This window comes from Nannobrachium achirus (genome assembly GCF_963921795.1).
Source record: "Nannobrachium achirus genome assembly, chromosome: 7".
NCBI classification, from domain to species: Eukaryota; Metazoa; Chordata; class Actinopteri; order Myctophiformes; family Myctophidae; genus Nannobrachium; species Nannobrachium achirus.
In genome coordinates this window covers 10329613-10346300 of record NC_137816.1, presented here as the reverse complement: position 1 = coordinate 10346300, position 16688 = coordinate 10329613, and the positions used below count along the sequence as shown (strand labels likewise).

At 42.0% G+C, this 16688-nt stretch overlaps 1 protein-coding gene across 1 annotated transcript; it reads left to right on the top strand.

Moving 5' to 3' along the window:
* Positions 1 to 2905: 2905 nt before the first annotated feature.
* Positions 2906 to 4102, top strand: thap11 (THAP domain containing 11). The gene has a single exon (XM_080729582.1). The coding sequence runs from the start codon at positions 2927 to 2929 to the stop codon at positions 3815 to 3817; it is 891 nt and encodes a 296-aa protein (XP_080585708.1). The 5' UTR covers positions 2906 to 2926; the 3' UTR covers positions 3818 to 4102.
* The last annotated feature ends 12586 nt before the right edge of the window (positions 4103 to 16688 follow it).

Below are 16688 nucleotides of genomic sequence, written 5' to 3'. Positions count from 1 at the left end.
GGCATGCCATTGTGAATGTGTCAGCTGGTGGAAGGTTTCAGTCTTTATTGCCAAGTATAGGACAAATAAAATACATTTGCATGGTCTCTTTTTCCTGTGACAATACCCTAGCCCTAGAATGACAAGATGTCCATGCATGCAAATATGAATTATCAAACATTCCAAAGCCATGACAACCCAAGATATTCGTGCAGAAATACTGACAGAAGTACACGGACACATGGACTGTCGAATAGGACATTTCATTAGCCTTCTGGTTCTGTTCACTATGGGCCTGGGAAGGAACGGTTCACACAAAATCTGACTTAAAGCCTAATATAACCCCCCCAAAAAAGTAATAACATGAAGGTTGGTGTGTTTTGTTACAAGCCATTCATTATTTCCACCGATCATCCATTTAAAGTCACTTCTGTAATGACTGTTCTCGTTAGCTAATACAAATGTTAGCTGGCAGCTGCTGCAGAGACAGCTAGAAAAATTGCCCGCTTTTCAAACGTCGTCTCTATTCCGATGTTAGTTAACCAAGACTGTGTGTGCCGGCCTAGGAAATTAGATTTGTTTTTTTATCATTCAAAAGTTACATTTAGAGATCGTTATTGTAACGATAACTAAGCGTTAGCAAGCGATGCTAACCTACGTCAACTAGAGAGGCAGTATCTTATTCTTCTCCCTAGTATAATATAACACAAAAACATCTCTAAACGTCGTCTAGCTTTAGTTGAGGTAACAGATTGTAAACTAACGCAAAAATACAGTTTAAGTTACCTATTTTCGCAGCCAACATCCAGGACGTCGGTAGCTGGTCAGTGAGCCGGGCGCTGCCCAGTGGAACGTAACGTTGGAAACGCCAGTAGGATGCTAAGCTCGCGTCACAGGCGTTCCGCTGTACCTGTGTAAAAAAAAAAAAAAAAAAGACAGGTTTCTATTTACTGCTCAGTGCTAATGTCCTGTCTAGAGCCCGCCTACTGTATCCGTTAATGAGCGCGCCGTAGAGGAAGGTTAATCCTTATAGGAACGCACGCACATGGCTGCAAGCATCGTTTCCGTATCCGCTCTGCAGTGCAACCTGCAAAGCTAATTTATCAAAGTCTCTCTTTTTATCGAGAAGGGTGAGAAGGGTAGGGAATGCCTGGGAGAAGAGAAGAGGAGCGCTGCGCTTGTTTTGGTTGATTCAATGTCCTGGCTGCATGTGTGCAAAGTTTAAAGCAAATGCAGGACTATTACTATAGCAATGTTTCCCGGACCATGGGTTGGACTCGGGGGTTACCCATTTGTGGGTCATGGACCAATATTTGCTTTTTGGTCACGACTTGTGTAAAAGTCAAGAGCAGCTGGGTTCTAGATTTATTTTCACTAGTTTGGGTCCCGGACAAACGGCATAACTTTTTTAGGTCACGAGCTAAAAAGTTTGGCAACCATGTACTGCAATAGAATACATGATGTGCACCGTCTGAGTTGGCAAACCAGACGGATACGAATAGCTTTTAAATCTTAAAACGAGCGCCCCTTCCCCCCAGTCAGCCAATCACAGGCCGTCTCAACCGAAGCCTTCCACAGGGACACATCATTTGGAAATGGCCACATCATTTGGAAAATATTGATATAGGAGTGGGATTGTTTCGACACTGGAAAACTTTTTTCACATCAACAAACGCATGAAAAGCGTGTCAGACTGACAACAGGTTCAATCAATAGCACTGCAGAGGTTAAGCCCACAGGCCACAGCGCGTGATATTGAAACGTAACGGCATTGCCGCAAGTCCCGGAAAAGACGCGCTGTGATTGGCTGAACCGGACGTAGGGAGCGCTCGGTTCTAGACACTTGGACAGCGCGAGGTGCACCAAACGTTGCGTTTATCGTGCGCTTGCCCAGGCCTTACGGCCTGGCCTTACGGCCTGGGCATAAATATAACGATTGCATTCACCACGGCTTCGTAACTCGCGCGGCGCTCCGCCGGCCGCGCGGCCCTGGCCCGCGCGAGTGGCCGCTGGCCTTCGCGCCGCTTGTAATGTCGTGGACAATAACTTAATGTCGTGGACAATGACTGTGACATCTAACCATAAAACGAGCGCTCCCTTCGGTAATGCCGTTACCTTTAGATATCACGCGGCCAGAGCTGCTAGACATTTACATATAGTCAAAGGGTATCCTCTATGGTATCCTCGCATGCTAATGTTTTATTTGCACAGAACATGCTTAAAGAGTTGCAATGGTTTCAATGTTTGCTTGTTGAATAATCCAAAAGTACTCGGTGATTTTACATTACAAAAATACCTACTCAGAGTCAGCACTGACTACATTTAAAAATACTCTGAGACTGACCCAACTCGGTGTCAAACAGGTGGCTTACCCATGTACGATGTGTGAAGAAACTAAACTACACATCTAGAGAGCTAGTTTCATTTTTTACCTGATAAAGTTTCTTTGAAGCACAACATTGTTCTTCCTGCACTGTGACTATTTACCTTTATTGACTAGGATTCATGCAGCTTACTCGCTCTCGCTCTGAATCGAAGCATCTGCTGAATACGTTCTTTCAGGATATGACCAACAGGTGGCGGTAGCTTTCTCAAGAAAAATACACATTAAGCAGACAGGATTATGGGATATGTAGTTCAAATTGGAGGCCACTGAGCTAGAGAATAACGAGACAAATCAGGATCAAACCAAGGTAAAATAAAAACACACAACAACCCCAAATATCAGTAACGGCTATTCCGCGAGCAAAAAACGGGGTCAATCGCCTCGTTAAACAGAGCAGCTATTTCATTGAAATATAAACAGGAAGTCGTAAGCATTGTGGGACGTGTAGTTCCGCTTGTAGGCCGCTGAGCTTGATAACAACGCGGAGAAGAACGAAACAAAAATAAAATAACTAAAACTTCGCCAGAAATAAGAGTGGTAGGGTTCTACGCCGAAACAAACATGCCCGGATTCACGTGCTGTGTTCCCGGCTGCTACAACAACTCGCATCGGGACCGGGAGCTGCGCTTCTACACATTTCCTAAGGATAGCACACAGAGGGAGATCTGGCTGAAGAACATCTCCCGGGCCGGGGTCAGCGGCTGCTTCAGCACCTTCCAGCCCACGACGGGACACAGAGTCTGCAGCGTCCACTTCGTCGGCGGGAGGAAAACGTATAACATTCGGGTACCGACCCTGTTTCCCCTGCGGGGAGTGAACGAGCGGAAGAGTCGGAGGGGTCGGGGCAGGGGAAAGAAGGCGTCCGCGTCCGGGGGTCCCGTTCCCGCTGGTGGGATCATCATTACCAACGTCGTGTCTGCGGCTCCCTTCGAGGTCGAGGCAGACGCTGCCGTCGCCGCCGAGGGAAACACCACCACCACCACCACCACCGCCGCCGCGGGCCCCGCGGAGATCGTCCTCGTCCAAATAGACCAGAATGGAGAGTACGTCGGCTCCACCCAGAACCCGGCCGTCGCGTCGTCGGACCTGGTCAGGACCCGTTACGCCGCGGTCTCCAGCTCCACTGACCACCCGCCGGACAGCCTTGAAGCCCGGGCAGCGGCAGCAGCGGCGGACCTGGAGTACCTCATCAGTAACCCAGCGGAGCACTCGTACTCGCTGACCACCGGCACCACGTCGGCCGAGCTGCTGCGAAAGCTCAATGAGCAGAGGGACATCATCGCGCTGATGGAGGTGAAGATGAAGGAGATGAAAGCCACCATCCGGCAGCTTCGTGTGACCGAGGCCAAACTGCAAGAGGAGCTGCGGGAGAGGGACCGTATGCTGTCTGGGGGCATTACGCCTTTTACAAGCAGCCCAGGCGTTAGTGTTAACGTTAGGAAACACATCTGACAACAGGAATTTGCCGATGATAAGACTCACCAGACTGGATAATATTATGTCACCACGGAATCTGAAGACAGCAGAGCTAGTCCTATTTTATATACAGCGGCGACAATTTATTTTCATTTAGCAGAGATAGCAACTTCTTTTCGTCTACTAGGCAATGTAACATGTTTTCTGGCTAGTTACGTAGCTGATAGTAATAACTCACAACACAGGCCTGTTTATGTGATTGATGTGCCTGTATACAGTCAACTATTTTTTAGCAACCAGAGGGTGAATGACTGCACCTGAACCTTGTCCTTGAGTGCTTGATGCAATGAATGTTACAATAATTTCTGATATTGTAACTTGGCTTGACATGGCTTTGCCCTACACGTCACGTGGTGAATTATTGTTCCAAACACATCAACAATTAACTTGAAGTAAAATTGATTTTGAAATATAGCGGATTCATCCTGAATCGTTTATTTATCTCATGTAATATTTATAGGCCTACAATGGACCTGTTCTTGATTATATCAGTGTTTCTTAACCTTTTGAATTTCAAAGGCCACCAGTTTGATATGCTTTAGGCCAGGGGGTCCTCACTCCTCAGAGATACTGCAGGGTGGGGGGGCCTCCAAATCTTTGTGAGATTTTTACATTAACCACTTGAACCCTCTCATCCCTAATCTGGGGGAACATTAGCCGAAAATAGCAGATCTACACGCGTTGTGAGCTTGTAGCTCGGTTATTTTTGGTGAAGAGATTTGGTACAGGGAAAAAAGAGCAGACCAATTACCAAGCCAAGGGTCAAGTTTACAAAATAGTGAGAGTTTAAGTCGTTAAACACATTTAACATGAATCCAATATGTAGTGTGTGTGTGTGGGGGGGGGGGTCCCTGCTTCATCTCACTCTCAGCTGAGGGGGGGTCCTTGGCCTTAAAAACGTTGAAGACCCCTGCATTAGGTCATGGACCCCCATTTGATACCCTTTTTTTATCTCTGGGAAGTGGGAACCCAATTTACACTAAATAAAATCAGTAGTCATTATTTATTTAACTCGGAGGGTTCTAGACCCATAAGGGTCCATCTGGACCCCATGTGGTTCCATGACCCATTGAGCCAACCAGTAGAATAGATTAACTCTCATTCCATAAAAAAATATTGATAGGCTGTAGATGAGATGAACCTGATTACAGTCACAATCTAAGTTTATAGCCTCATGAAATAACAGATTAATTGCGAGCGCATCTATGTTCCCCATCTATGTTACCCTAACGCAAGCGGGGAACAAAACCCGGGGGAATGTAGAACGTAGAAAAATTACAGAAGGGTAAAAACATGGCAGGCAGCTCAAGTAGTACAAAGCAGCTGCCGTCAATCAAATTAATAATAACTAGTCCTGTGCACAGTATCTGAGGATTGAATGTAGGAGTCTCAGAAGTAATGTTGGCGTGCCCATTGGGCAGATCTTTATGCCCATATATGGTGTTCCATGTTGGAGTGCCCGTCGGGCAGATCTTTATGCCCATACATGGTGTTCCGTGTCCAGGCCAGTCTGATGTCAGTACTACTGTCAGAGTATGACGTGATGTCAGCATGCAGACAGACGGTTACCATGGCGGCGAAACTGTAGTGATGTCTGATGTCAGCATGCAGATGGTCAGACAGACATTTGCTAAATTAATAGTTAGATGGGTGTTATATTTCTGTGTGCCAATGTGCAAACTTTGACAATACTGCTGACTACGGCCTTCCAATGGCTCTGGGTAAACCTAAATCCATTATTAACTGTATTAGCATCAATCAATTCATAATGGAAATAATTTTTGGCACTTCCAAACTTAAAGGAGTAGTTCACCCCCAAAATGACTTTTTTTCTATTGAATTCTCACGCCATGGAGACTTGAGTTCAATAATATTTTTTTGTTTTTTGTCGCATTCCTAAGACAATAATTTCATTACAATAAATGTACCCCCATTGATCCCGGATGGGGACCCAAATGCATTTGGGTCCCCATCCGGAATCAATGGGGGTACATTCACTATAATAAAATGTTTGTCTTAGGAATGCGAAAAATACAAAAAAATATTGAACTCAAGTCTCCATGGCATGAGTATTCAATTTTTTTGGGGTGAACTACTCCTTTAAGCATTGTTCTGTGACACATTTATATTTGTACTGAGGGTACACAGTAAAATCCAGAGTTATCTTAAAGGGCAATTTGACGATTTTGCACCCAAATCCTATTTTAATGAAGTTGAGGACATAAACATGATGTTGGAGCGTGTTTTGATATTTTGAATAATATGATTTCGGCATCTATGTGATGTCATAGTACAGAATGTCAGTTCTTCCTGGACTACAATGGACTAACAGCCAATGCATGTTTCCTGTAGTTCCAGTCAGATTGGCCCCTCTAGCTGATGTCAATCACCTTGTTAGTGTGGTTGCCCAACAGGGAAACACACTATGGTACAAGTGCAGATTTATTATTTCTAGATAAACTTTTAGCCAATAAGGAAGCAGCATTCTCAGTGACGTCACCTTTATAGAGTAACCCCATTGACATTGAGGTGATGTCACCCTTATAGAATAACCCCATTGACTTGAATGGGAAAGAGTGAAATTTTCAACCACACTCGCAATTTCCCAGAATCTTTCTAGTTAAGACTGCTCGGCAAGAGTTCCCAAAACTTTCAGGCAGTGACCCCCCAAAATAATCATCATATATGAACTGGGGACCCCCACCCTGACAAGCACTTGGAATTGGCAGAGTTGAAGCATTACATTTAGTTTAATCTCAAGAACAGATGTAGTGCTACGTTACAAGGAACAAAACAGAGAGGGCGCTGTTTTTCCCCTTTCTTTGACGATGGCTAGCCAGATTGCATTTAGTTTGACAATAGTTCAACAATTTTAAAATAGCAAATCTAAAAGCTTGCAACGCCTCATGGTGCAAGGGCAGGCGTTGTGAGCTTGTGTGTAGGTCAAAGCCAGACATAGGAGTGGTTAGCACCGCTCAAAAAGCTCCAGTCACACCCCTCTCTCTTCCCTGATGACTTGGTACAGTAACCCCAGCGAGGGCCCCGGGCTGATCATTCTTTAGGTCCCCACCCCCTCACCATAACCCCCCCTCCCTCCCGACACTCACTACCCAGCTCGGATTTTAAGCTATGATGCCTTTTTCCAGCTTGGAAATTTCTAAAGCTGGTTTGCATAGAGAATACATTGTATTACCAAGCAAACCATTAGCTTGGCTTTTCGTAGTGTGAATGAGGCATTACTGGCCTTACAGCGTGGAAATTTTATTTTTTTATAGATTTTTTACACCATTATAATGTTCTCGTTTCGATCATTATTAGACCCAATCACTGAATATCGGTAGGCCTACGTCTCCAGCTTCAGGATATGTATGATACTGATTTACTACAAGACTGGCATTTTATGAGTTCAGTAGTTTACAATCTAGGCATTTAGCAGACGTTCTTAATTCAGAGCGACTGTGGTTCTCAAAACTTTTATTTTGACCATCATAACTAAACATCATAACATAACTACGGCCATACTCTACCCTGATTGGTCGAGGACTGGCTGACCACCTCTGAAAACCGAATCTAGCTATGCTTGTAACACGGGCCATTGTGGAAGTCCTTATATGGTCAGCACACATTTCTAGTGAGGAGAATGAATGAAAAATGTACCAATTATATTTTTATTTGAATGAAATACAATCACTGAATATACCTTTATCACATCCAGTGGTCCCTTATTGTGTCCATTTGTCCAATTACGTTTAGGAATAATGTATTTTATAAAAACACTGGAATAGAGCTGGATAGATGAATGAGATGGAGAGCAATGGGAGAGGATCCTGACTGATCCTAATCTTGTGGATTTATTTTTTACTCCTAACAGAGTTGCATAATGCCTTAATCCAGTGCTGTCCATCAAACGACAAACGTGGATTGACAACTCTACGAATTCCTTTTCCATTCACAATACAATCCCTTCACAGTAACATATCTGGAGCGTTATGTTAAATTAACACTGTGTAAACACTGCCCCATACCCTTTAACATACTCAACAGTTCATTTTATCACACCCTTTGAGAATATTAATACTATGAATGAGGCTACATGCAGGCTACAAAACAGCAGTTGAGGATTTTCATGTAGATTTGGCTAAAATCTTAAATCTATATGGTCATCCATCTTAACATCTGTAGATTGCAGTGATGATTGCAGGACTTTTTTTTTTGTTGCTTTTTTAGCTCGAGTATTGTTTGTTAACAGAGACAGTCCTACAGATCTTCTGTCTGCTTTTGGCTTTTACCCAAAGGCTAATGGCTTTACCATATGAGTTGTATGGACAGGTTTTTTATATGAACAGTATATGTGTACGGTATATACATACGTGTGTGTGTGTGTGTGTGTGTGTGTGTGTGTGTGTGTGTGTGTGTGTGTGTGTGTGTGTCCACACATATGGAGAGAGAGAGAGAGTCATACCAGGTAGGTTCACAGGCAGATTACTCTGTAGTTAATGGTTGTTCTAAGCTGCAGCTTAACAATGAGTTATCATTCCTCCTGTGTCAGTATACAGATGTGAAACAGTACTTATACTAATGCAGCCAGTGTGAGCCATCTGGGGAGCGGGCAGTTGGCAGAGGGGAACAAGGTAGAAGTTGTGGCATGGTGTGCGCCCTGTGACTATTTTGTTTCCTAATCATCCTGTCTCACTCATTCTGCCCTGGCCCCTGACTCACATAGGCATATGATTTAATGGTAACTAAATATAACGCCTCACATGGCCATGGATCTCTCTGTATGGGGGCTGCTATTCCCTAAGGGGTTTAAAGTCTAGGCTCTACTCCCAGGTGTCATCCCCTCTGGAATACAATCCATCTGCCAAATAGTCCTGAAACATCTGTTTATTTGACACATTCTGACAAACTACTGCAATAGTAAATAGTAAGTTAAAGAAAGATAGCTTAATCAGTTTGATGAATTTGAAAGTGGAATAAATAACTGAGTACCTATATGTCAACTCTTTAGTAGTTTAATGACTGTCATAATTGAAATAAATGTTTGTAATGCTAGAGACCGGAAATGAAAATGCTGTAATCCAGTGATGTGTGGCTGTCATTGGTCTGTTGGTCTGCATGCCCCCAAGCTTTTTCTACAGCTTTCCCCGTGCCGTGCCCCTCCCCAGCTTAAACAGATGTGTGCTCTCTGTGTCACATTGGGTTTCATTGTTAATCTTGCCATAGTCGCTGTGCCTGTGTGCATGGCTGTACAGTTGCAGTCTGATGAATTCACTTCAGTTTAACAACAGAGTAGTCTTTGGAATTATAACAGCAGTTGGAACATCACATCAGAGCCATTATTCTGAGTTCAAACTCAGTTCCACAGGACACCGCTGAGTGGACTGAGTATGAGGTCCCAACCTGGCACCACGATGATGCTGCTGCCTCTTGCTCTTTGCCTCAGTAAGGAAGCCTTTTTTCTACTGTTGTTTTTGTGTGTACATGCAAAATGTACTGACCCATAACTCTCAGATTTAAATCAATGCTTAGGATTTTCCAGTGTACTGTATTCTTGTGGGTTTTATAGCACAATCTTATGATGAGTAACAAAAGTCTTAAATACAATGGCAGGCTGCCATATTATGTGCAGTTTCTTATCGCTTTCCTCTTCTTTAGCACTATATTCTGTTTAGTTATGATCAAACTGGTATTGTTTTGTGTAACATGTAGGATGTGCAGAAATTGAGGAGGGAGGTTTAACAATTGCACTTTCCTTAATGAAATCATTGTTCCTGTGTGTGTGTGTGTGTGTGTGTGTGTGTGTGTGTGTGTGTGTGTGTGTGTGTGTGTGTGTGTGTGTGTGTGTGTGTGTGTGTGTGTGTGTGTGTGCGTGCGTGCGTGCGTGCGTGCGTGCGTGCGTGTGTGCGTGAGCATGGAAATAAAATAAAAATACATAAACTTCATTGTTAGAAAGAAATAGGTCAAAGCAAACTATGGAATTGTACAATAGCATTCTACTCTAAATGTGTGTTTTAAGCTTTTTTTGGTCTATGCTTTTAGATGACACTGTTTATGGCAGCCAAAGCCATTTTTCCGGGGCGGGCAGGGAAGGGGGGGGGGGGGGGGGGGGGGGGTATCACCTTAAAAGGAGCAGGTGTACACATCAGCACTCAATGACGTGTTAATTAAAAAAATATATATCATTATCACACTTTTCATCACTATAGCTATAGCATAATCTTTAGCAGTCACACACAAATAATGTATTTAGCCTCAAGAAGGTAATATTAATTAACTGTATCAGTATCATTTAAAGACAACAGACTGATATATCTTTCTAAAAACCCAGTTACCAACTCTTAATAATAATTCAGACCTTTTTCATCCCATGGTGAAAATTCAGTTTTTAGTCTCACTCAGCTGATTGCTGCCCACAGAGGAGCGTGGAGGGGGAGCAGTTTAAAACGTAAATGTTTTGCTCAGGGACACTTCCACACATTGCTGGCCTGGAATTAAACCTGGGGTCATAATGGTTGGATAACAAAACAGTGGAATCCTTTTTCTTTTATGCCCAAGTTGCTCAACAATCAAAATTAGCTAGTTTCATTAAACACGCTAATTCATTCCACAGGATCAAATGCAAAAACGTATAGACTCTTTTTGTCATTTTCAAATGTTCAACCTAGGTATGGTAGGAAGGTTTCTGAACTATATAGCCCTCCAATGAGACCCAGAGTAAGTAGACGGAAAATGGGCCATGGTATAATGAGCATTAGTAAGGACCAATTAATAATATGAAGATATAGTTGAAAATGGGTGAAGTGCTCCTTTAAGAACTTTAAAGGCTATCCAGTCAGAATCCAATATTAACAATCTTGACATCTACTGGAGGGTTGGAACACCATTCTAACAAAGGATATTCAAATCCCAGAAATGGATTTGATGATGCTGGTGGAGAGAACTGTATAGCGTTTGTGCAAAAAAACTCCCATCAATGTTCAGTTGGGTTGTGATCTGGTGGCAGTAACATATGATTCACATCATTTTTATACTCATCAAACCATTCAGTGATCCCTTGTGCCCTGTGGATGGGGACATTGTCATCCTGGAAGAGAGCACTCCAGGATAGAAATATTCCATCATGGGTGATCACTCACTCTAACTTGTCTTTATGGTAAATTAATTTGCAGTGGCCCTTTCCTCTTATGGGACAAACCATGCTAGAATAGCCTACCTCTCACAGCATGAAAAACACCTCTCAGTGTCGCCAGGTTCAAGTAGGCCTGTTCAGGCCTACACCGTTCTCTTGGGGTATGCCATAGAAGTGTGGCTGATATGGATTTATAGATCCAAAATCAAGGTAAAATTGGCCTGCTCAGCATTTTCATACAATGCTACAAATATGAACAGGAGTTAACTACACCAGTATGGAAGCATCTGCATTCCTTATGTATCTCCACTCATTTACAAACAGGTTTGATATATTGTACTTTTTGCTGTTGATGAATACAGGTATGGTTCCTGTGAGTCTTGCAGCCGCAATCCCTGTGTCATGTGGATCTACTATATACAAGAGCTTTGCACAGTGTCTGTTAACACTTGGGGACAGTTTGGTGGACATCCAAAAAGACCAGAGTACAGAGGATATTGATGCAATCTGCAGGTGTGTGTTCTCTGCTCTCACTACACAGAAACCTTTGTTCATTCTCTTTTCGTTATACTATTTTGGTTGTAGTAGATGCTTCATAAGATGGCCATCAAATACCTGCTATGTAGATTCCTAACTACACTGATGATACTCACAAATTATTTGCTAGTACATAACCCTAATTCACATTTTCTCCTACTGTACAGTTACACAGATGTGTTTTCTTTTTGCAGGTCATGGAACGCATTCCATGTCTGTGCTAATGCAGCACTCGCTGGTTGTCCTGGAGATGCAACGGCTGTGTGGGAATCTCTGAGACAAGAATCGAGGAAGACACAGTTTTCTGGAAATCTTTATGACATGTGTGCCAGCCGCACTACCCTTCCACCCAGCACTGTGCCCAGCACAACGCAAAGCCCCCCCACCTCCGACCAAACCAACCAGGAAACACTGAAAGGGCACATGTACAATCACAGGCCTACTTTCACCATGCTACTTTTCCCAGTATGCACTTCAGTTTTTGGTTGGCTCCATATCTAACCAGCTCTTATAACTATGGGCTCCCAGAGAGTAATTGAGTTGGTCATTGTCATAAATAACTGTATATTAGGGGAAACATAGGGGCAGACCCGGGAACAGAGTAAATACGTACGTATCTGGACCAGTGCTTTTTAGATGAGGAAAGTGGTGTCTGGTCCAACATGATTTTTGGGACAATATGATATCAATAATGTAAGGGATAAATAGTATGGGATGCCTATTTATTGTTGACAGTTTGACATATAACACATTTTAGATTATTCCACCAATTCAAACACTGTTGTGTAAATCCAGCTGTCAATGTTGTTGATATCTTTCAACTGTCATCCCCTTTGATAAGCAGACTGGTGACAAACTGCCTCAGATTCAATGTAATTATTGACTATAACCACATGCGTTTCAAGAGGAATATGACTTTTGGAAGGAGATGAAGATGCTTGTTCTTAGAGCGAACCCTTGGACAAAAGGCTGGAATTTCTTTCAAGATAGCGTTTCTTTCTGTATGCACTTTTAAAATATCATTATTACTTTGTGACCATTATCAAGTGACTTAAGGAGACGAGATATGAGAGACATTTAAGATGTTCACCTCTTTCTGTGAAAAACTAAGGTGGCTCGCAACTCACTTTTGAATGCTACAATTGTCATTCACAGCAGCAATACAACGTTTCGACTTTTTTCAAGTATGTTTGTGATGGACGTTTATTTTATGGGTTGTCTGCATGTTAAAAAATTGTATCAGTTGTACAACAGTTTATAATTTAATGTAAGAATAATTCCCAATGATAATCCAATCTTTTAAAGAAGCATGAAGTATATGTGCTTTATCTTTTATTCTAGAATCATTGTATGGTCATTCATGTATTTACTTATACTACTTTCTGACAATGATCAGACAGGTCTTGCTGCCAGGGTTATTGTTTTCCGATTAGTTTTTGGGTTACTTGTATTGTTCTTTTTTATATATATTTTTTTCTTAAAACATTGGAAGCAAGGTACTTTCATTCTTTCATAGGCCTATTTGAAAACAGCAAGGGTAACAGAGGGTTCGTTAACAGAACACAGTTGAGTGGGTCGTTATATTTCTCTAGAAGCTGCATGTTTATAATCTCTATTATCTGTATGTTGTGTCATTACAGAAGGACCCCGGCTAGTATCATTTAAAATGTATTAGCAAATTCACATAATAGCAGAGTGCAGCAAACCTTGAACACAAATGTACTGTAGTACCCATCCATGAAGAGTACAAAGGGGAAAGAAGTGGAATATGATTGGATGCCTGCCTGTTGTCATCATGTCAACATCATAATGCTCTGAGCTAAACATCAAACAGCAGGTGGTTACATCATCTTTTACAGCATACTGAGTCTGAGAGATGAATGCAGCTGTCATTGAAACCATGGATTATGACAATGCATTTGATCCATGGACCATTGTAGCGACTTTATACAGAGACTCAAAAGCCTCTAAATAGCCAGATTAATTATACTTAGTAAAACCATGTATGTATATATATTTTTTATTGGCGTAGCCTATTAGAAGACACTAAAAGTCCTATCTGGGTTTCTAGTTTTGTGTGGACCTTTTGGAGTTTCATATAGCCTACCGTACTTCACATCTTTTGCTCGCTTTTATTAATATGTGCCTTTAACAGCAATTTAAATATGACAATCACAATACTTGTATACAGTTCTCATGTAACTGCATGTTTTTGAACAAATATGCAGAATATTATTGTCTCCGCCAGGCCGAAAGGCGTGGCCAAGAATATGTTTTGCACCCTGTCTGTCTGTCCGTCCGTCTGTCCGTGTGTGGGTCCGGCCGTCCGTGAACAGCTCATCTCTGCCACCGTTGGCATGATGGCAACGAAACTGTACACGCACACTCCCTGGGTGCCAGTGCAGAACCCTGCCCAAAATGTTTCACATGGGCCTGTTATAGCGCCACCAGGAGGCTGATTTCCGCAAAACCTTTTTTTGGACAGTACTCCTTCTGATTTTGTCCAAACATCACGCAAATCGGTACACAGTATCTCTATAGACATAAACAAACCTGGTCTTCCCAATGTTTCATATTCCATCCTGATTGGCTAAGATTGGCTTCAAAGGTTTGCAGGAGTGCTCCGTTTTGAACAAAATGCCTCAAATCATGAAGACAGCACATTCTCAAAAGGCCGAGGAAGAAATGCCACTTGATATTTCTCAAATTAGCCTCATGGTGGCGCTATAACAGGTTGATTCATGTTTTTACCTATAACTGCAGTGAGCTGTGTTTGCAGGGGTGGCTCGTTGTGAACAAAATGTTGCGAATCATGAATCGCAGTGTCCGATTGCGCTGAAACTGTGCACACACATTCCCACTAGGCTGAGTAGTCTATGTCATTGTGTATTTAAAATAATTTTTCAAATAGATTCTTGTTAACCATGTTTTTTCTGTTCTATGGACCCAGTAGGAAAAGAAAAAAAAAAAAAAAAAAAAAAAAAAACGTTTACTTTTTTTTTCTCGCCCTGGCACTATTTTGGCAGCTGCTGAAAGTTTGTGTCTCATTCACTTACTATAGATTATAATAAAAGGAAAGAATACCCCCAAAGAAATCTGCTTTAAGTAGCATGTGAGGGGTCAAACTTAAAAATTATTCTGAATTCAATGCAAGCATTTGTTTTGCACAAAAAAAAAACATTCCTTGCCCCCACGAAACTGTGAAAAGTGATGACTAATCACTAAACCATAGTTTTTAGCCCAAGGATTTTTTTTGTTGTTGTCCAAAACAAATGCTTTTTGGGGGTATTTTTTTCCTTTTATTATAGTGTATAGTAAGTGAATGACACACACTTTCAGCAGCTGCCAAAATAGTGCCAGGGCGGGGAAAACAAATTATTACAAGAATCTATATGAAAAATTTCCATAACTTCTTTTTGCTACATAACTACATACACAGAAGAAATGCCACTTTAAAATGTTCAAATCAACCTCATGGTGGTGCTATAACAGGCCGAGTCACTGCACTGAACTTAACACTCCCTAGAGGCCTTTTATAGTGCCACCAGGAGGTCGACTTGTCGTCTTGACTACCTCCCTTAAAACATGTAGCTCGCTGGCATCCTTCAAAACTGCCCTGAAAACTCACCTTTCAGGAGGCCAGAGAAGGAGGTAGTTATCACTTCTCCCTTAGACAGGCGAGAAGTGAGCACCCCCCCCCCCCCCTTACCTTAGCCCCACCCCCTTGTTTCCTCTATCCTGTACATATAGTATTTTTATAACTGTGATATTATTGAATGTTTTCTTTGCTTGCTATTTATTATGTCCATGAATTAAATACAGAGGGCTTCCAACGTAAAGAAAAATACCCTAAAAGAGTGTACTTGTACTGTACAATTGTATTGACTATACTTGTACTGATCTCCATTTTTGTCTAATAAAATAATCTATCAATCAATGTGATTTATTTTTTATATGAATCCTTCAGTTTTATCTAAATATCACACAAATCGGTACACATGATATTTTTGGTCATGTGAAGACAAATCTGTCAGATTTTTCATATTCTATCATGGTTGGCTATTGACATCTAAAGTTTGCATGTGTGGTCTGTTTTGAACAAAACGCATTAATTCATGAAAACTTGCACCCACTTTCCCACTAAGTTGAGGAACAAATGCGACCCTTTTTGAGCGGTGCTAACTGCCCCTACGTCTGGCTTTGTGTATATGTGTATGTCCCACCTGGCGGAGACTTGTGTTCGGAATACAAAGAGCACTTTTTCTAGTTTCATAGCCTATTTGTTGATGTTTTGTCATGGTTCACTCAGACTAAACCAAATCTTATTTTGGTCTCAGGCAGAGATGCACTGACACTTTTGAGGCTCCACTCACTGAGCTGCAACCCCTTGAACCACCTGTGAATGTGTATACCTTTAATGAGAACTGCCAAATTATTTTTGACATCTGCAACCTGCGCTAAAAATGCTTGAGAGCCGTTTGCGCTTTTTCTAAATAAGTTTATTATTTATAAAAGAAGAAGAGCGATCCTATCACTCAAAAAAGTCAAAGAGGAGAGGGCAGGTGTAAAATCCCAGTCCCATTGATCCTAGAAGCACCAACCGTACGTTTTTAACTCAACTTATACCACAACTGAGCACCTAGTTACTCTCTTTTCAGTTGTATTACTTGCACCAGCAGAGCATGCAAGTAGGGTGATCAATACTGTCTACTTGCACGCTCTGCTGGCGCACAAGTTTGCATATTTGGCTATGAGTGCATAAAGCGCAAGTTGGCACCACGACAGTGCAGTATAGTTTTGTACTGCGATGATTTGCTATGCTCTATAACCACGAATAAACAAATTAGCAATAGTGGAAAAGCAATAGGCATAGTTCCAACCAATTCGCAATACTAGTAGCAAGCTGTCTAAATGCAGTGAGGACTTGTCTTGCATGCATATTATAATATATAATACAATAATATTTTTAAATGAGAAAACAATGAGAGAAAGGGGCTGCTGAGTGGCAGTACGACTTCTGCACGTGTTTTAGCTGTCTTTGAATCAGGCCTACATGTGATAAGCTGATGCCATGGCATGCATAGGCCATGGCATCCTTTAACCAGCTGGTGTAACTTCACAATAATCAGGCTGTATTCACTCTTTAGCTCTGACTTTAGTTTCCCAGTAGGATAGCATTGT